General features: G+C 38.5%; 1 protein-coding gene across 1 annotated transcript in view; it reads right to left on the reverse strand.

Annotated features, from left to right (window-relative positions):
• Positions 1–103: 103 nt before the first annotated feature.
• Positions 104–21,181, reverse strand: part of LOC145203953 (cleavage and polyadenylation specificity factor subunit 2-like) — a 35,804-nt gene continuing 14,726 nt past the window's right edge. The window contains exons 9-21 of the mRNA XM_080076339.1: positions 9,981–10,103; positions 9,291–9,458; positions 8,793–8,878; positions 7,318–7,405; positions 7,090–7,196; positions 6,863–6,960; positions 5,829–6,033; positions 2,792–2,891; positions 2,191–2,325; positions 1,849–1,945; positions 1,701–1,789; positions 1,136–1,270; positions 104–375 (exon numbers count right to left, since the gene is read on the reverse strand). Coding sequence (XP_079932465.1) covers positions 283–375; positions 1,136–1,270; positions 1,701–1,789; positions 1,849–1,945; positions 2,191–2,325; positions 2,792–2,891; positions 5,829–6,033; positions 6,863–6,960; positions 7,090–7,196; positions 7,318–7,405; positions 8,793–8,878; positions 9,291–9,458; positions 9,981–10,103 — 1,524 coding nt within the window. The 3' untranslated portion in view covers positions 104–282. The remainder of the gene's footprint in view (positions 376–1,135; positions 1,271–1,700; positions 1,790–1,848; positions 1,946–2,190; positions 2,326–2,791; positions 2,892–5,828; positions 6,034–6,862; positions 6,961–7,089; positions 7,197–7,317; positions 7,406–8,792; positions 8,879–9,290; positions 9,459–9,980; positions 10,104–21,181) is intronic.

Raw genomic sequence — 21,181 nt, forward strand, 5'->3', positions numbered from 1 at the left:
GATAACAGCAGGCACGAACTAAAACTAGTTCCATCGTGGCGAACATACTAAATTTGCCTATATTCACTGTGTAGCAGGTGAACCCTCCTATAAAACCTGTTAGTGATTGCAGGGCAATTTTATTTACGCCATATCGTCGACAATCATATCGCCTACTTTTTCTCAGTGCGGAACACAACAACGCTGTGGATTTTCCACGTCACGTTTTCGTCATGCTTTGTTGGGCGTAGCAAGAAGAGCGACGAACACACCCTTGGAACAAAGGGCTTGGAAAAAGGTGCGTCATACTATGGCGTACTGCTGGTAGAGTAGATCTCTTATAACGTAGTAATCCTCCGTAAGGCAACCCTCCATGTCTATTAGACCTTGTTGGTTCTAGATAACAATGTATGAAATGTCTTATTAAAGTATATCTTAACATTTTATTGTTACCATTATAGGTAGGCCTACATGCAACAACGGCTAGTTATAAACGAGTGATGGACCGAACCTAATCAGCAACGGCTTGGGCCAAAATATAATTTTATAAACCACTTGGGAAACGGCCCGAATTTTGTGTCGTTTTTAGGACTTCTTTCAAATGCAGTTTTGCCTCATGAGGCTCAGAAATCACAACTGTTTTGCCGAACAAGTTTGGCGAAACCAACCGAAAACTTTGTGACGTCACGCGAAGAAATATTGATGTGATCGTATCCCTTTTTCTGCCGTGCAAACAGTCGTGTTACTGCAATGGGGCAGTTGTAATAAAATATGATATTAGTTTTGGGCGATTAGGTTGACCCAGGCAACGTTGCCAGCTTTTAAATGTATTACTGATCTTTTGTCTGGTAGGCATAAAACGATAAAGCTTCATAAATCCTACTATTTTTGAGCACTTTAAGGTCGTGTGCATGAAGATTCGTTTTCGTCCGAATAGAAATACATCATTTAGCCGAAACCGAAATCTCAAAAATCGCTAATTCGACAAACCGAATAAACTTCGGTACATGAAATATTTAAATATAAAATAAGCAATTCATTAAGACAAGATTTGTTGTCAAAAATCATGGTCTAAAAAAACAACACTAACAAACTTCATACTCGCATAATTCATTATGTGACCCGCTACCCGGACTAACATTTTCAACAAACTTACCCTTTTGATTGCAACACTGTTGTTACAGACGAGCACTCCACCTATAAACTCTGCCTGTATTCCTTCTTTCACCAAAACTTGTTTGAAGTCGGAAAGTCGAAGTTCATTAACGAAACATATTTGATGCCCGGGTGTCTACAAATAACGTTTGCGATATCAAAGACTGCTGCGTTCAGTGTGAAGGCTTTGGTAGAAGCAGATGCTGACAAAGTATGTTACAGTATCGAAATACCAACATAACCAAAACTTGTGACCAGGCTGCTACATCAGGTAAAGTAAGGACGACCAGAACTGATGATATTTTTGATAAAAAATGAACCAAAGAATATTTTAAAAACTGTTTGATTTTATGCAACCAATGCTTTACCAACTAAACTAGTTTCTTACTTTATTTTTGAACGAGAGTAAGTGTTATAAGAGCACGGTTGAATAGGAAAAATGCAATGACAAATAAGGACACAAATCAAAAAAAGGACTTTTCTTAAAAAAACAATCAATTTTGTTTAGACGCTGTCTAACAATTAGGTGAAATCTTAGAAACAAAAACGAGATGATAAAAACCGACCTCTTCAAGATTTAAAGGTTCGAGACATGGAATAGCGTTTTTGTATTCGGATTCGGCGATTTTAAGTGGCTTGGTTTCTGATTTCGCACCTGAAAAGGAAGAAGCTTAAATAAAGGTTCACACACAGTGATTATATTAACAGTCGTACTTTTGCTTGTTGCCATGACGACCTCATCAACGTCCATCTCTTCATCGCCATCTAGTGACAGTCGAATTTGCCTCGAAGTTTCTGTGCTTTCGGCGATCTATGCAGTACCAGCGTTAATTTGAAGATTTTTTTTTGGAAAAATGGTAACTTAATCATCATAATTATCAGAAACAGTAAGGACCGATTAATCATAATCAATAACTTGTTGTTGATTTTGCAAAAGTTTACAAACTTCGTACAAAAAAGTAATTGTAATTTATTAATATGTAATTAGTTAACTTTCTTAAAAATGGAACAAAGTTATTTATTTGAAATGTGTTTTTGCAAAACAAAGTATCTTACTTGAGTAGCGGACAAAACTTGAGCCGTATCTCGTAAACCTTCGCTGTAGTCGACCTTGGCATCGAGCCAACATATCTCCGCATCTTTAGCTGTAGAGAACCTTAGAGATCCAACCAAAGAATCCTTCAGTTTCACCTGAAAAAAGCACAATACGAATTAGTATTATTGTGGTTACAAACGTTCCATAATGTATTTTACAAGTAGCAAGTGGAATTGATTGTGTCGTTCACACAGGCGAAGGAATATAGTTTAGTCAAATCGTAGTGTGGTGTATGTTTAACTGTGTTATACGTTCTCTCAATTATGAAAAGTACATTTTCGGAACTTTTCAGAAAACTAAAGTTGGATAGCGATTTGTATTTATAAATTTTGAAAACCGAAAGTTGGGCATGTTAATAAAAGCATCCTGCGTTGCGCCAACAACGCTAAAATTGGGTGGTTGTGTAACGTGGCAGCAAAACAAGATTTCCATTTTCACTTGTAAAAAACGGGCGTATTTAACAACTGCCGCTGCGTGAGATAAGGGTTGCCATAAGAGCGATAACACAATTTTGCCTCGCAATTTAATAAAACCCATACTGTATATAGTTCCATCACACACCTGGTAAATATGACGCTCCTTGGTCGTATCAACAACCTCGTTAACAGCTGGAGTGAAAACCTCTACTGCCGATGTGGATCCAGCGCCAGAGTTCAGCAATCTTTAAACAAAGAATTTGGTTTTCAAAAATTTTAGTCGGAAAAAAAGCTTTATCGCACCATTTAAGTTCACGTTGGAAAACTTGCAAATGTTTTTTCGACCAATTAAATACAACAAATACAACACATATCGTAACAGTGTTCATTTAACAACAGAATTTCAATTTTGATTTAGTTTGTCGTAGTCAGTTTGTCGTAATATAAGTTTTATTAAAAGCCTTGTGACATTGTGGAACAAGGTAAAAGGAATTGGAATGGCACAGCTAACCAATTTGACATGCTCCCAACAGACAGCGGGACAATAGCATTTCGGGCCAATTATTTTTTCACAGACATATAGGTTTATTGTGTCACCGCTAGGTGGCAGACAAGCTTCATGCGAGGTTCCACTAACAATTTCAAAAGACTCTACAATACGCAATCTGCGCAAACTGTAACTAGCATTGTACTATTCAAACCATGCAATATACGAAACCTATTCCGATCAATTGCGTTATCAATGCAATATATTATATTGTCGTATGGTTTCCACGTCTCAAAAAAACTTAGATGTGATCGGATATATTTTGAAACCAGTCGCTAAATGCTGTATCGCATTCATGTACGGTCCGATATCCACCTTGTAACTTGGTTGTGGGGCATTTTAGGACAAGATGGTCGGTGTCTTGCTTATCTGCCCCACAGTGAGGGCATTCCGAACTCGTTCTTTCGCCCCAGCGTTGAAGCATGTGGGCAGTGCGAGCGTGTTTTGATCGCAGTCGGTTCGCTGCTACCCAGTTACGTCTATGTGCTAAGTCGAAACCTGGCAGTGGAGTTGTTGGGTCGTCTACTAGCTCTCCTCCAGCGGGCATGTTATTAAACCAATATTGTTTCCATTTTTCAGTCATATCGAAAGTGTTGTCAGTCTCTAAGTTGTAGATTGGATGCCTGGATTTTAGTCTACGTGTTTTTGGTGCTTGTCTTATAATTTTGGTGAGGGGAATTTCCTCGGGAAGTGTTTGAAGATTCTGTATCATCTTCATAGCTGATGCTCTGCGTCGTAAGTGTGGGGGAGGTATTGCACTCATTGTTGGTAGCCATGTAATAGGGGTGGATTTTAGAGTTCCTGATATTATTCGCATTGTTCTGTTCAGTTGGATGTCCAATTTTTTAGTGTGAGTACTACGCTCCCATGTCGAAGCACAGTATTCTGCGGCGCTGTAACACAAAGCTAAGGCAGATGTTCTCAGGACTGATTGACTTGCTCCCCATCTGGTGGCTGCTAGTTTGTTGATCAGTGAGTTTCTAGTTTTTATCTTGTTTGATAGTTTCTCCAAATGTTGTCTATAATTTAAAGTTCTGTCTAATGTTATTCCAAGATACTTCGGATTGGGGTCCGTTGGCAGTTGCTTTCCATCAATTGTAATATTCAGTTGTTGGTTTGCGCGGTGATTGTCCAGATGGAAAAGAGTTGTCACTGTTTTAGTGGTGTTCATTTGTAGATACCATGTCGTGAAGTATTCCTGGAGAGTGGTGAGATCAGCTGTGAGTTGGTTTTGAATCGTTGTTAGACAATTTCCTTGATAAGTTAGTGCCCAGTCATCCGCATAGCCGAATTTAAGACATTTGGTTTTAGGCATGTCTCTGATGTATACGTTGAATAGTGTAGGGGCCAGTACGGAGCCCTGAGGTACCCCGTTTTTTATTTTAAAAGTTTTGCTGGTGTCGGAACCTACACATGTGTAGAAGCGACGAGTACCTGTCATTTTTGATATGATTCGCAGCATGGTTCTGCATTTTATTATTTTTGCTAGTTTTAGTAGAAGACCATCATGCCATACTGTATCGTAGGCAGCTGATAAATCTACGAATATGGCTCCAGTTGTGTTTTTTAGTTCATATCCTGTTTCAATGTGTGATGTTAAAGCAAGGACTTGTTCACTGGTGCAACGATGTTTTCTAAACCCAGATTGTTCAGAGGGTAAGAATGGTTCGACCAGTGGCGTTATTCTGGCAAGTATGATTCTTTCCAGAACTTTGTAGGTGCAGCATAGAAGAGAAATTGGCCTGTAACTGCTTGGATTGGTTGGATCTTTTCCTGGTTTCAAAATTGCTATCACCTTTGCTATTTTCCAATCTTTGGGAAGTTTTCCGGTTTGAATAATGTCTGTCAATGCGGTCCTCAGCCATTGAAGACTGTTATTTCCTAAATGTTTCAGCATTTCAGGGTAAATTCCATCTATTCCAGCAGCTTTGCTCGCTTTTGTTTGCTTTAGCGACTCTTTTAATTCTGACATTAGTATATGTGATGACAGGTTGGAATCTTCCGTGTATGTGCGGTATAGTTGTTGATATTCTTTTCTTACAGATTTTTCAAAAGTGTGGTTTGGTTTATGGTGTCCTCGTTGTTTAATTTCCTTTGCGATTTGGTTTGCACTTATCGGAGCTGCAGTTTTGGGCTTTGATGTTGAATTAAGGTCCAGTTTATGTAGAAGTGCCCATGCTTTACGGCTTGAGTGTTTGAAGTCGAGATTTTCAACTGTACTGATCCATCTGTTTCTCCTGTCTTTATTAAGTGATGATAATAGTTGGTCTGCTGTATTATTGTCATTTGTTTCTTCGTAGGCTTTGAACAAGGCCTCACTTTCTTTTGACCAGCAGGGAACATACTTTTTTCGTCTACCTCTTGGAATGCAATGACCCAGCTTCATGGAAATACAATCTATTCTAGTCACTCAGCTGGTTTTCTGGACTACAGTAATAAAAGTACACAATCTATTCTGAAATAGTGAAGTAGTAGGTGGTCGTCTTTTCAATGCCTGGCTATTGCACAGTACTTTGCATAGATGGCCTATTTCAGAGCATCACCTCTTACAAACACTTCCTGGCGCAAATATGTCAAAACCAAGGTGCAAAAACACGCAAAATCTTGCGTGACACAAAAAGTACCTAGCTCTTACTTGGTAATAGATTCAGAAAACTTTCTTGTAGCGAGTGGATCTCCCCTGACAAGTATCACCTCTCGTGGTTTGATCTGTTGGACGATTTTTAACATTGATTCTCCGTCGGATCTGCCTTCGAAGTCGATAAACGAGACGCTACACTTCACTTCAACACCGAGTATTTCTCGAACACATTTGGTCGGGGTTTCGTCTTGTTGCTCGACTGGGGAAAGAGGTATCAAAATCGTTTGTGGTAAGTTCAGCTGTGTTGTATTTACGCTACAAAAACGACAATAAAATGGTTTCAAGTCATCGCTTTCAAACCATGGCGAATCAATGTATTTAAAACTGCAGACAGTATACACCAGTGGTTCTTAAACTTTATTATTGTCGCGGCCAGATGGTAGTGTTTTAAGTGTCTAAGGAGCCGCAAAAAACAAGATCTCAGAAAATCGGTAAAGTCTATTGCCTTGAAAGCTAAAATAGCAATCATTGGTTTTTCTGAAGTCTGGTGCGAGCCGCAAAATAAGTAGTTGGGAGCCGCATGCGGCCCTGAGAGCCGCGTTTGAAAATCACTGGTATACACTGTTTCGACCTGCCATCGGTCCTTCAGTCTGTTACTCCAAATAAACTGGAGTGCCGTAAGTTGGCTGTATTAGCTTATATGGCCCAGCTCTTGTCACCAGCTGCACTGATGAAGTTGAAACAGTGTGCACTGTCTGCAGCTTTATCACATACTGCTCAGTGCTTTGTATTTGAATGAAACTTATTTGCAAACTTTGTAGACGACAAACATGACCCAATAAACTGCTACGTACTCAATTTTGCCATGCCTCGTTGCAATGAATACCAGTAAGCGGCACAATACTGCGCTTCACTACACGTGTAAGTACAATATAGTATCTTGCCCCTGAAAAGTTTGCACGAGATTTAAATTCGAAGTTAAAGCGCTATTTATAGCAATCATACCCTACTAATGCTTCTGATGTCGATTGTTAATTCATTTAGATCACTGAGCAAGGCACAAAACATATACAGCACAACAATTCAACCTTCTTGTGGTTCGTCTGTGCTTGGAAGTTTTCTTGGTTTGGCGGCTTCCACCTCTTCCTCCAGCATCGCTATCTCATTAAGTCTGTAATCTTCGGGACTAAAAAATGTTTACAGTGTTTGACCTAGCTTTAAAAACAGGTAACAGAACGAAAACATTTCAAAACACAGATCAATGCGCGCTATAACCTTAGCGCAAAAAAATCCAATACAAAATAAAACAGCTTACTTGATAAACTCGCCATATTCGTCCCACTTGAGGCGCTGCTCGACGTATGGAAACATTGGATATGTCTTTTTAGCTTGTTTGAAAAATCCCCCTCCCTTCTTGGGTGGCTATGAAAAAATTATGTTTGATACAGTGGTCTGGTAATGCAAAAGAGAAAACCGTAAAGAAAATGATTTTCGGTCCAATGACAACCACTGAATAAACATGGCTGATGTCACTTCTACTTACGTCAGCTGTGACGAGAAAATCGTGTTGAACTTGACCGGGTTTAGAAGCATCTTCAACGTCACTTTCATCGCTCGATTCGTCTTCAAACCTTCAAGACATCAGTGATAAGAATAATATACATATTTGTATCTGGATGAGACCAAGTTATGCAAACATGAATAACTAAATGCCTATTTGTATTTGTGTTACAAAAGTACTGACGCAAATTAATGTGTTTAAAGAAAATGTTACTTAGCCAATTCCAAATCTCTTAAAATTAGCACATCCACATTTACACATGGGTTATGTTTTAGTGCACATCATAGGTCCTCATAAAACTAAATTTCGCATCAAAATCAATATAATTAACACTTACCAGGAAACGACAAAACGTGAAATAGTAAATATGTGCGCTTTGATTGAAATACGCGAAAAAAATCAAAAAATCTCAGGCGCTTGGTTGGCTGATGAAAATGGATTTGGCCTTAGCTAATGGTTCGTCGCATAATACATGTAATGTTTAGTCCAATTAAAGACAATACGTGAACTTGTCAAACAGTTACAGGTTTCAAAAGTTCGGAAGACCTTGATTTGGCCAAAAATGAGAGCTGACCAACACCATTATTCCCAGCACGTTACCTACACAATAATCGCAACAGGAAATTCAGACCATTATCAGTGTTTTTTTAAGGTGTTTTGGGGGACCGTTCTCCAGCGGTTTCCCAAAAGCAAATATGGCTATTTCTTGGTATTTAAATGAAACACTTGCGGTCTCTTAAAACTATACTTAGCGGTCACCCAAACCAAACCTTAAAAAAACCTGCCATTGTATACTATCCTTTATTTCATACACTGACATGTTTTTACTGTTTAATGGGGAAATTGTTTGCGAAGTGACGAGTCATTTCTAAGAGATGAACCCATTTGACCTCTGGTCGTAAATATCGGTTACGAGTGTCGTTAAATTAACGTCAACTTTACACGCACGGTAAAATAAAATCGGCAACGTTGTGTTAATTAGACGAGATTGCAACATAACGTTGGTCGGAATGTCCCTTCAATGCACAGAACAAGGTGTTTATAGCGCCCTCAAGAACTGACACATTGGTTTGTAACATTTTCTCAAGTTATACGTTTCACGCGATGGCCAAATGCATCTTCAAAAACATGCAATATTTTATCATGCCAAATAGCACATAGGTGAACTGCACTAAGATACTTAAGCTTAGACTAGGCATTAAATATGAGCTTAAACCATTTTCGAGCTTTATAATTTAATGGTTTGATTGGGTTCAATATAAACAAGGGCCCCAAAATTGAACCAGTAAAAACGGACACATAACGTTTTGTATCAAATCAAAAACCACACAAACATAATTTCGCCGTGTAAAAATCCAAATATCGACTAAAACGGTTCAACGAGGGGCCATCCATGCATTTTTTATCATCTTGAAATAAAAAAAATAATTTCTCGTTTTTAGCACAACAAAACTCACTTTTTAACTTCCGAGGCCTTTTTAGCTGCTCTCTGGCGCTCGAACTGGTCAAGTTCTTCACCAACCAGAGGGACGCGTTTATATATCTGAAAAAATAAATCATTTTTTCATGTCAGGAAAATGTTCCCTAAGCACTTATACAAGTTTGTCCTTGTGGTGAAACTTGTGTTGTAACTTACGAGATTTTTTTGGTAATTTATGACACACATTTGCAAGGGCGAAACAGCAAATATAAATTAGGTCTCATTTGTTTGATTTGGATGTTTGTTTACAAGAATATGCAAATAGTATAAAGTTTCAAATGGAGAAAAATAGCGCTTTAACAATTGCAACAAAATGCACATAATATTACCGATCAGTAAATACACAAATAGTTCTTAGTTTATTGGTTTTCTGCAAAATGTTTGTAATCAACAATTGTGATGCTACAACAGTGGTTGTACATACACTATAACAAGAAAAACATTCAACACTAAGCCACTTAACAGCAGCCTATACCTCCAAATTTAGATGCGAAATAGTTGGGTCATCAATGAGAGTGCGCGCCAAAGTACCCTTCGCGGTTCTGCCTGTGACAATCACTGCATTGCGGGGGTCGGAACACCAGCGGACGAAAAGTTGACGGGAAAATCCACTCTGCATGTCAATGGTGCTGGCGAGCACACACTGAACAAGCATAAACATAAAATATTGAGAGTAATATTTGGCCAACGCGGCGATGGCGGGTGGCGCTAAGTTATTCGGTTGGAATTTAAAACTTGGGAGTCGTAAGTTTAGATTTTACCACAAGCTGTGATTTTACATTATGTGACTGATTTTGAAACATTAATACGGTCGGTATATATTTAAGTGCAAATGTGGTAAACATGTTTTTGAAGTTTAAAGTACAACCGTTATGCATGGAGTCGTGCTTGGTGTGTGAAGCATTGCATCATCTAACGATTCTTAAATAAACTCCTTTTGTGGCAATGGTTCATGAGGTAAAAATCCACTCGATGTTTTAAAATTGAAATTAGTACTACTGACTAAAATAATAAAAACCTAAAAATAATTAAAAGAATAAATTTGAAAGGAAATCATTTGATACAAATACTTTTTTGCTCAGTATAAACATGTGTCGTCTTATTTCCTGCTTTAAGGTTTTTAAGTCATGTTGTATCGGTTGTAACAATTAGCTTCTATAATTACCTTGGGTTGGGGAACCTGTGCCAGGTCACCGAGATTGTGGCATAATTTGAGATGTTTAAACTGGAATGGATTGTTTCGTTGATCGGTAAACGAGTTGATGATTTTATCGCTCATCCATTCAACCTGCACAATACATAAAAAAGGCAACGTAAAAACACTGAATAAAAACTTTCACAGACAAAAGTTCGTACATTAACAAAGAATTTATAACACAGTGCTGCAATCATTCATTTATATAGCAAAGGCCGTCTAAGATATAGACACAAAGGGCTAAAACATATAAGAAACAAACAAACACAACTACCCGATAAAACGAATGAATGTGTATAGTTTCACTTGTTCAGTTTAACAAACACAAAGTACGTTTAACACCCCAACTATCCAACCAAACAAAAATACCAAAACCAACCAAAGAAACTAACTGACTATTTTTGGAAGCATGTAATATACAAAAAATTACAGTTTCGCCCAATAAGGGTTGTACAAAATATCAAAGGTAGTGTTTAAATTATTTTAAGGTTTACTTTGTGACAAATTGCTTCGCAGATCTAATGTCCACAAAGCGACACTGGTGTTTCCGTCTACATGCACATGAGACGAATTTGGGAGCATTTAGTCAAGACAATTTTCGTTTATTTCAACAAAGGAACATCTGTTTCACAGAAGCCGACTACGCGTGAAACAAAAACGTCTCAGAATCGAAAAGCAAACAACCAAAACGACAAGCAAGTGAAATGACAACACAATTTTCGCATTTAAAAGCAATTATTTTCGGCCCTGAAATAGTTTAGTTTTCGAAAAAATTACCGGTGATGGAAAAGTTTTGAAATTTTTATTCCAGGTTTTCACGTGGATTATGTAAGTCAGAAAGTGGGTCAAAAAAATGAAATTTCGAATTCGATTTTCAGTCATTAAAATCCCGTTCGCATGGCTTTTAATCTTAATCGTAGATCTGCTGGTGTGAGCCGCCATATGGGTACGAGCATTACGTAATCGCGAATTCATATCGTTGTGGTCGCAGCAGCACGGGAGCGTGGAAAACATATGGCGTCTGTCGCATTTTAACACTTGATGCAAGGAAACCGCGCGTGCGATATAGGATCAAAAAACATTTACAAATATTTCAAGCTACAATGTCAATTACAACTTGAATTTAATTTCGTACTGTTGGTCTGTGCTTGTTTGTGTGGATTTCTGAAATCAAAATACTTGCAACCAGGAAGAAATAATTAAGACACATTTAGGAAGACATGTTGGGATTCCAATAAAATCAGTTCCAAGCACCACCAAATCTTGACCAAACACCTTTGATTTTTTTCTACTTGTTATATCGGGCCAATCAACAACTTGCACCAGAGTTGTATGCGGACACGAAATTTGAGCCCCAAACTAGCCCGAGCACAAAAGTATAAGATGGAAACCCCGTCCCAACCCGAATCGTTTTCAAAAAGCCCGTTAGAGCCTGAAAGTTTGATTGACAGGCCTATACTTGAAGCCAGCGAAAGTACAGCGACTGCACAGAATATAATAGAGAAAACATACATTGGACAAAAAACTGACAATGGCTCAAACATGACGTTTTGGGGCCGGCATTAGAAACCTGAAACCGACACGACTTACAACCCTGACTTGGAAACAAATGGTTGCAGGAAGCTTGTTTGTAAACCAGCGAAAAACTAATAAACAGGCATTTTCGTCAACTGGATCTTTAAGACAAATCATTTTCCTAATTTCACAACGGTGGTGAAAATCACACAGACGGTTAACACCTATTGAATCGATGTACGTAGAGGTATAAAGCCTATGTGGTCTTGTCCGTTTACCATATTCGTATGTTGTTACAGCGTGGGGCATTCGCGTGACGACAAACCTGCACAAAAAGTTCATTGCGGTTTCACAGGCGCCCCAAAACACCACAACAATTTGGCAGCTGTTTAGTGTATACAGTTGTGCCACAGAGGTAAAAGTTTGACAGACAGGAATGCACGGCAACATAAGACTGTCGTTAAGGGAAATGTCACTATTCCGCAGAGAGAATTGAGTTACTTTTGAGAGTTATGCGACGACTTTGGCCATGAGTCCTTGTGTATAACTTGTTAATGGGTAAGCAATGTATTTTTAGTCTCTGTGAGTTTCCATATGATGTGTCGGTCATTTTAGGTTTGTTCACGTTTTATTGCCCAAAACAAACTTACGAAAACCATACTTAGAAAACATCTCTAACGGATCTTACAATCTTAAATTTAAAACTCGTGGAGAAAAAAAAACGAAATCACAAAGCAAATTTAGAAGTGAAATTTGGCTATATAAGTCCACACGTATCAAACAACGGGTATAAAACGTATCACGAACAACGCCCAAACAGAGTGATTTTAACTTGTACCAACACATATAGTTGAATGGCATCCATCAAGAAGCAGACAATACAAAACACCAACAAGTCATCAAAATGTTCCCAGCTTACAAGGCCACACGAGCGATTACAATCTCCGCAAATGGACTAAAACTCGATAAAATCCCACGCAAGCCACAAAGGATTAGATTTTCGGTATCGGACGTGTGATTGAGCGTCGTGCGTCACATAAATGTTTGTGTGTAAAGATTGAAGCGGTTTTCGAGTAATGATTTCACCAAACCCATGACCATTTTTGGAATTAAGTTACTTAGTTAAGATTTTGATTTTTTATGATAATAAAGCATATCGCTTTGTACATGTTAGCAAACATCATTAGTTTTCAGCGTTTGTACTCTGTAAGCGATTTGGGGCGAAACAAGTCCATCTATTTCCACAGACTCAATTTTAACGATTTCATATCCTATACACAACCAACATTAAACGCTCGACGACTCGTTCGTCATCAACAAGTGGGCGATACAGAAAAAACGAAAGTCCTGGGCCCTTCACGGTAGCGACAGGGAAAATGCAAATATAATCGAGACTCCACGCACTACTTAAGTATCTGAACTACAACACAATTGAGTCGATAGTCGAGGCCATAAAGCGATTTTCCCATTTGTGGCTGCGGAGTCCTTGTTTTGACAACACGAGACGATGTAGGTAGGTTGGATACAGAGAAAGTCAAGTTGGGTTCCAACTGACTGTATTACCTTGAACACGGGAGTTAGACTTGTCAAAAATATATTAAAGGTTAGGCAAAATCCAGAAGAAGCATGTTTTGAAATAGATTGAAAGGTTCAGGAAAACTAGAGAGCTAAAAGTTGCACACTAGAGTTTAAAGGAAGTAGTGTTTGTTTTGTTTTGAATTTTTTTCTCCAATAGTTTTACCCGTGATGAGATATTTGTACGCGCTGTAGAAAGTTAAAACAGGCGAATCGACCGTTTAATCGGGTCAAAGATCAAAGGTTGCGCGTGGATATACAACAGGAATAGCGCGGATTGGTTTGAAATAACACGATAACAAAGACTGGATGCACTGTTGACAAAAAAATCTACATTAAAGGCGTTTGTTTCAGTACAGTGCAGTGGTACAACACAAACTTATTTTTGACTATTCAGTGGGCACAGAACACGTAACAAGATGTTTTGCGTGATCGTATTATTCTTTTAATTAAAAAAAACTTTACCTTACCAGATAATCAAATTCTGATAGATTAAAGGCGGTTTTTTATCGTTTACTCATAAAGGTTAAACAAACAAAGCAAGGCTTAAACAATAAATTTTGTAATATTTTAACTTTTTTAACTGATGTATTCCTAAAGTCATTTTCTCACGCTTTAATCCCCATCGTAAACAGTAAATTTGCTGATCAAAGCAAATGTGGCGCATTAACACATTGGTGACAAAGTCAGCACTCAAGATTTCCCTTCAGCATCTTCCAGTGTGAATGATTTGGCCGATTTTAGGAGAAATGGTTTTTTAGGATATTAGCAATTAGCGGGAAAGTTTAAATGCGTCACCAAACAAACTAATGCGTCAGACTTGAGAAAGTGACCAGGAATAATAATGATGCAAGAAGTTTCTGTACAAATGCGCAAATCATAAACAATTTTTTGCTGAGTTAGGTTGTGGGCTTGGCACGGATTTCAATTGAAAGATGCCAATTTTTTTATTAATGCCTGTAATTGCGTTTCTGTCACCCGCTTCAACGTGCTTTAATTCCTGGCCAAAAATACCAGTCACTGGCCGAAACAGCAAGTGAACAAAGTGCGTGACGTCATTCACTTTTTTTAGAAACCGTTTGTTTTCGATTCGGGCTTTCAATGGTTGCGTAAAGATTAGCTAGAATATGTCCATTAAAAAAACGCCGTTAAATCTTCAAAAACCTTTTGTTTTTTAAGGTGCAACGTCTTGGTAAACTTGGACCCTGTTATGCGTAGTAAACGGGCCAATTTTTAGTTGCCTTTTAAAATCGTCACTTTAAAATGTGTGATTTCATGACTAAATACTCTGCGACTTTGTTTCGTCGGTAACACAGATCACAGACAGACAAAACGGTCGCCTAAATAGGTCTCGTTTGTAAACTGGTTTTAAAAGTAAACAAAAATACACCCTATGTAAGCAAGGCCAAGGCACGAGGTTTGAGTTTATGTAGATCAGTCGAGGGGGAATTCAGTCGACATGTAACGCTCTTGGCTCCCAGAGGAGTTGCCAGACTTCCATGATTACGTCAAGGGACCTCGTGGCTCCTTGGCATCAGTCTTCTGTGGACTTTAAACGCTGTAATTGCGATGACTGTTTGAATGTCGTAGAAGGTGAACTGGTAATATCCGTGGCAATGTACAGTGGTAAAGGGCAGGGAAGTCCAGCATTAGCTACACAGATTAGGTCAGCTACACTTAAACCGTGGCTTCCTCAGCCAATTTTAACAATCGATTTATGATAGAAAAGACGCATGGAAAAATTGAAGCCCCCAAAAAGGTAGAATCAGTCATCGTTTAACTATGCGATGAAAAATCTGGGTAAACAACGAAGAACAAATGTGATTTAAAACGACATCAAAAAGCGGTAAAAGGCGTCAGATTAAAAGCTCCCAGTGCCTCTCCAGCTGCGTACAGCTTTCGTGAAGAAAGTGTGACAAATTTGATGTCCAGCGGACGCACGACGGGGTTGCATTGTGCCCCCCTGACCAATGATTCAATTATAAGCGTCACAGACGGACATCGGCGATTTTTAGCACTGCCAACGCGATGCCGCGGTCTATTTTTGTTTTCGCTCTCACGGACTCCACCTTTTAAGATTATGACGTATGCTACGTCACAAAGTTAGTGACGTCACAGTACTTGCTGGAAATTTTTAAGGTTTGAAAATAGTAAGTTTGTGGGAAAAAACAATGACAGTTAAAAATAATAAAGTGATTACTTTCCACACAAGTTTTGCGCTTTTAACAACAAAGCTGTTGACGGCAAGGGGGGTAAATGCAGGCAAAACGGCGAGATTTCAGTGTCAATTAGTCAATAAAGTTGTTTCCTGGCGTACAAAGTCATAAATAACATTTCTTTCAAACTGTGTAATTACCAAACGTTGTCTCCCTTCCAATGCCTCTAATCGCCGACAAAGCAACCTTACGAAAGTGACACACCAACAAAGATATGTTTATATTGCTTTAGTTTATTGCCGGAACGCAAAGGTCGGCACATCGGCATGCACATGTGTGTGTTTTAGAATCGCCCGAATAACATGACCACCGCCGTCGTAAGTTCCGCACACCAACGCAGGTTGTATTTAGTAAGGCCAAACCTGCTCGTCTCGGGGTTTCAAATTACAGTGCGAGGCCATGGTTTCGGTCTTTGCAATTAGTTGTTCAAAGGCAAAATGCATGTAAGATTGAAAGTTCAATGTTGTTGTGGGCAAGAAGGGTGTACTTTCTTCCTTGTATGTTCTGTCCTTAATGAGTTATAGTAGTAATAAGTTAGCCGTCAAAGTGCATTAGATCAGTACAGTTGTGTAGTAATGTATATTCTCGGTTGTATATCAGAAGGCAATAGACATAAAGGCGTCGGAGGCACTTGGCATAAGGTCAGTATAGATTGATTGCGATCTAAACCTTTTCAGTGACATTCTGTTGTGGGTCTTCAGGTCGCCGCTACGAGGCTTGGTTTCGCCCACCGTAGAGAAACGTTTTTATCTTTAGTGGCGTTTTGCTAGATTTTTCTCGTTTACGACACGTGAATTGTGGTTAATGGTTTATCAAGTGGACGTAGAGTTGTCAGCAGGCATAAAATTGGAGCACGAATTTGACCACAACTCGAAATTACAAGCTCGAAACTCGACTCGAAACCAGTTGTATTAAACAACAAATCCCGAAATAGCCCGAAAGTTGAAAAGTAGGTGGCCTATGGCTAAGAGATAGGGTTTGAAGCAACAACTGTGCGAATACAAGCAGATACTAGGTGTTTGATTTTAGCGAATAAATTAACATCCGACTTTTGATCCACCAAACTCGTTCGGAAACCGCTTCTGGTGTGTAAACAGAGGTAATTCGAATCTTATATTCACGATTTTTGATGGCGAAACAGCACACCCGGGGGATGGTTCCAATTTGCAAGCGTCCGACCGTAAAAGCGGTTTGAAATAGAATTATCCCCACGTGTAATTGAAATGGTGTGCTGAAACTGGACGGTTAAGGTCGATATGAGAGGGAAAAGTTGTTTTCTTTCAAACACGAGCACGCGCCTTCGTCACGGATCACTGACCCTGTCAAGGCTAGTTCTCGAAACATGTCAGTTTTTCAAGGGTGGTATTTTTAACGAGTATCGCGACGTTTTTTTCTTTTGTTAAGATTGTATGGACAAAATTTAAGTGACAACAAAACCAGTTTGTTTAATCAGTAAAAAACAATCTTTGTATTACGTAAGAACTAAGAATTATATATATCTGTTTTTTAGTTTGAATTATTCTTTTTTTAGTTTGCCGCCTGAGAAGAAATAGAAACGACGCGCGAAGTTTTTTAGATTTCGATTTTTTTAAGAATTTAGAAAAGTTTACCTTAGATAGCCTGAAGTTTTAAAACACAAACAGACACACAAGGAAAGTAGTAACAATTACCAACGACAAAAAAAACTATTCGTCTCATGCATTAAAGATTGTCGAGAATTTATATTAAATGTGTTGGACAAATGGTTTCGGAAGCTTTAAGCGCCTTTTTGCTTATCGAGCCTTTCGGAAAAGCTCCTATAGCTAACACCAAACACAGATCAATCGTGGAAAATCCATCACTGGTCATCGATCGAGTAAACGATTCGAACAAGAAAAGTCGGAACGGGTCGAAGAACGGTTTGACGAAAGGGTCTGAAGTACTGAAGATACGCAGGCGTTGGGTCTTGTCTGTGAGCAATCAGTAGTGAGACTGAGTAATGGTCGCAAGCCCAGTGGGAGGGAAACTGTTTGTCCGCTCGTAAATGAGAAAATTTAAAGACAAGTTGGACACTGTGAAGTAATGATAGCATAGCACATGTTAAAGCCCAAACCGAAAGATATTTAGGAACAAAGAATAACATACGTTCCATGCACTATAAAGCAGAGAGGTGTAAAGAATTTTTGACAGTACTAAGGAAACGCAGATTTTCAAGTCCTAGCCATATGTTAACGCCGAAAACGAAAGACATTTGGAAACAAAGAGAAACGTATAAGTACTGTGTAAAGTAAACCAAAAGCATAACGGTGTATAGAATTTCTGAAGAGTATAGTATGGGCAAGAGTATTTTTTGTGTCAACTCGATGTTGTTACGCCAAGGCATCAGGCTGCGTTGACATTGGTTTCAAATTTGGCAAGATTTTTGACTTTAATTGGCAGGAGATGTGCTGCTTGTATGTGGCTTGTTGTAGCGAGTATAAGCTTGTATTTGTATTTTCCAAGAGAAAAATTGCAGCTGAAGCTACTTATAAACAAGGATCTTAGAAAAGCTTAGTTGTTCGGGAAACCAATTCGAACAAAGGCAGTATAGCGATGGTTAGGTTATGTAGCGTTTGATGTTCAAACTGGAGATGCGGTTTGAAAATAACATGATGTTTTTGATACGGTGACATGTTCGGTCTTGTTGGGTGCGTATTTAAAAACATGCTTTATTTTCATTTCGTGCAGTCAACCGCGGCGAATGTTATTGTTCAATACGACTAACTCAGGAAATCGAAGTATTACGACGATTTTCAGGAAATTCGGGCACTCATAAGTTCGAAGAATTTTGACCAATGGTTAATTACTTGCTCAAACCGACCACAAATATCTTAGAAACGCATATCAGATTTATACCTCTATTTAAACCAGTTTTATGTGACATAGCACAGTACAGTTTCTAAACCCTGTAGGTACTAGATGAGTGATTCCTAAGCGAGGAGGAATTTTAAAAATTGTGGGGTGGAATTTACTTTTATTTGTAGATTTGGTTTGCAAATGAAAACTTCGGCTCTGGGAATTTTGATAGTTGATAAAATAAGTTGATAAAATACCCAATTTTAAATGATCTTTGTAAGGTTTAGCATCTAATATGTAGTCTATTGGGGAAGAATGAAAATCTTTGTAATTGTTAAGTGAGAAGTTCGTATAAAGATTGGGAACCACTGTTCTAGACTATCTTGGCTGAAATTCTAATAAAATGTGCAGAAATAAATACAGTATTAAGTTGAAATACATTTTTTGTGCGGATCACGATAAAATTTCACAGACATATATTTGAGACCAGGGTTCTTAGGCTGAGCTAAACACTGAACTGGCATTTGAAATATTACTGCGTGTATCGAAGCGCATACGACATGCAAGTTGTAACATGGGTTGCGTGCGATCCGCGTCGAAAGCAACCAGCCGTAAAACTTGTGCAAAAAGTCATGAGTCAGTGCAGAAAATAGACTGAATTGGTGGAACCCGTCTTTCTAAGTGTTCTTTTTCTAAGTGCACCACCGGTTTTAGGGTGTTCATTATACGACTTGTATTTTCAATCCATTGTAACACCTCACAATACAACTTTATTTCAATAAACAGCTTCAGCAAAAATGTTTGTTAAAAAGGCCAGGATATGAACACTTCATTCATCACATCTTGATTCAGGCATTAAAAACCCCGACTAAAAGGTAGAAGTAAAAAACTCAGTCAAAAATTCGCAGAAAAGTTTGGTAAAAAGGCCAGGATATCTAAACCTTTGAAAAGTAAGTTAAAACAATCATCACACCTTGACACAGGCAGTACACGCATAGGCTAAATGGATAAAGATATAAAAGGCGCTGTAAGAAAAGACCCTGTGGACGAGAAAGTACTATATATGTAAGTCGTTTTATGGATCGGTAGAGCACGTAGCGTATTCGGCAGAAAAACACTCGAGTCGGTATTGGAAATCGATTGGTTTATAAACCTTCTCCTATGCTTGCATAATCGCGCTCACAAAACCCGTTCAATACTGCATAGCATACTAGTCCACATCACTGCACGGCAAATGCAAATTTGCTGAGTTGACGCGAAACTGGTGACATTTAGAACTAGTCTACCCACTTACGCATCAAGATCAATCGCCAAGGAAATGTGGTATATTTCCCCTTTGATAGTATTTGTAAAAAAAAGAAAGCAATTCGTAGGAAATCGTATGTAAGCGCATAAGTATACAAAACAAGCTTCGTAAAGTCGACTGTCAAATACTGTTCGTCCATATAGTTAAAAAATCTACAATAAACACGCTTTACTGTTGACTACACAAAGATTGTTGAAAATCCACATACGATTTTTCATGGAGCCAGGCCAAGTCCTAAAGTAACAATCAATTGAAAACATAAGATATTTGTGGGTGGTGTAGGCTAACAGTGTTTGGTGTACGTCGCTGATTCACAATAAAAGCCCGTATTGCGTCAAGTATTTTCCCGCAGAAAACGAAAACCAAACAGCGATATGCGATAAATGTGAGTTCAACAGAAGTCAAGTCGATTGTGGTGTTCTCAAAGAGCAACTTGTAATGCCGTGGGCTGTATATGAGATGGTAAAGATATTGGCGGCGTCTCTGGGGATTGTGAAGTGCGTCTTCACAGTAAAGCTACGGATTGCTGTTTAGATGTTTCAAAAGCAAGTTCAAAGTATATTATCAGCTATCAACAAGTTTAAGCACAACAAGACAGGGCAAGGTCAGTTGAAAACAATAAATATAGATATTTACCCTCTTCTAACATGTTTTAAAAAACATTCGTGTCGTTTATGTAGGAAAAAGCTGTTTTAAAGAAGTTTTACCTATCAATACATGATGAACGCGTGCATTTTTGTGTTATTAAAAAAATAATTCGTTTTTTTTTGTTTATTTACCATTAACAGTTTAGTAGTTGGCAAAATTAACATAGTTATATGGAAATAGTCAAATGACCTATGTTTACCATATAGGGGGGTGGGGGTGATATAAACCCAGATTTGGTTGATATTTTTTACGCAAAGTTTCTTGCACGTATGTCATAAATATCTTGCTATACTTTGAAAGTAACCAAGCAGCGCCATAATGTGTTGAAACCCATGCTTTTCGACCAACGATGCGTAAAATACATCTGCTTCGGCAGAAATTCCCATTACTGAAAATTGAATGATCGACAATCAGTCAACATGCTTGCACGGCAAATCGTCAACGCGTAATGCAGACGGGACAGTTCTGGTGATTAACAGCAAATTACGCGAATTAGTCGATGTGCTGAAGAGTGGGATTAATACTCCAGCCAGTTATGTTTGTTGGAAGGGCATACGCGGGCCGTTCGCGATTAAGTATCGGATAAAGGGTCAGATAGGTAATAGTACTGTGTATGATTTAATAACGTTTATAACGGCCCAAACAGACGTAAAAAGCGACATTCTTTATTGTTTAAACGTTTCGGTGAATGCTCATGATCATCAGTAATATGAGAGGCAACATCAGTTAGACCAGTTTATTTGGGTCGTTGTATTCGTCATTAAACTTATGAACATATCCGTGTATAGTATTCCAAAGTACATGGTACATTCGGCGATAGCATTTATTGTGACTGAAATAGCGGAGAAGGCTAATAATATCCTTATTATAAGCCTGCCTTATTCTACGGCACAAAATTTTTGTTTTTATTTGTTTTGATTGTTGGAAGGCGTACGCGGGCCGTTTGTGGTAAGGCCTCCGATAGAGGGTCAGATTAGTAACCAGCATATAGTTCATTCTGTCATAGCATTTATTGTAGCCGAAATAGCGTTGTTGTTAAGTTTTATTTTTGAAAGACAGAATCTCCTATCCGTATAATGAGCCAGTCTTAATACTGC

This window comes from Phallusia mammillata, chromosome 1 (genome assembly GCF_965637545.1).
Source record: "Phallusia mammillata chromosome 1, kaPhaMamm4.hap1.1, whole genome shotgun sequence".
Lineage (NCBI taxonomy): Eukaryota > Metazoa > Chordata > Ascidiacea > Phlebobranchia > Ascidiidae > Phallusia > Phallusia mammillata.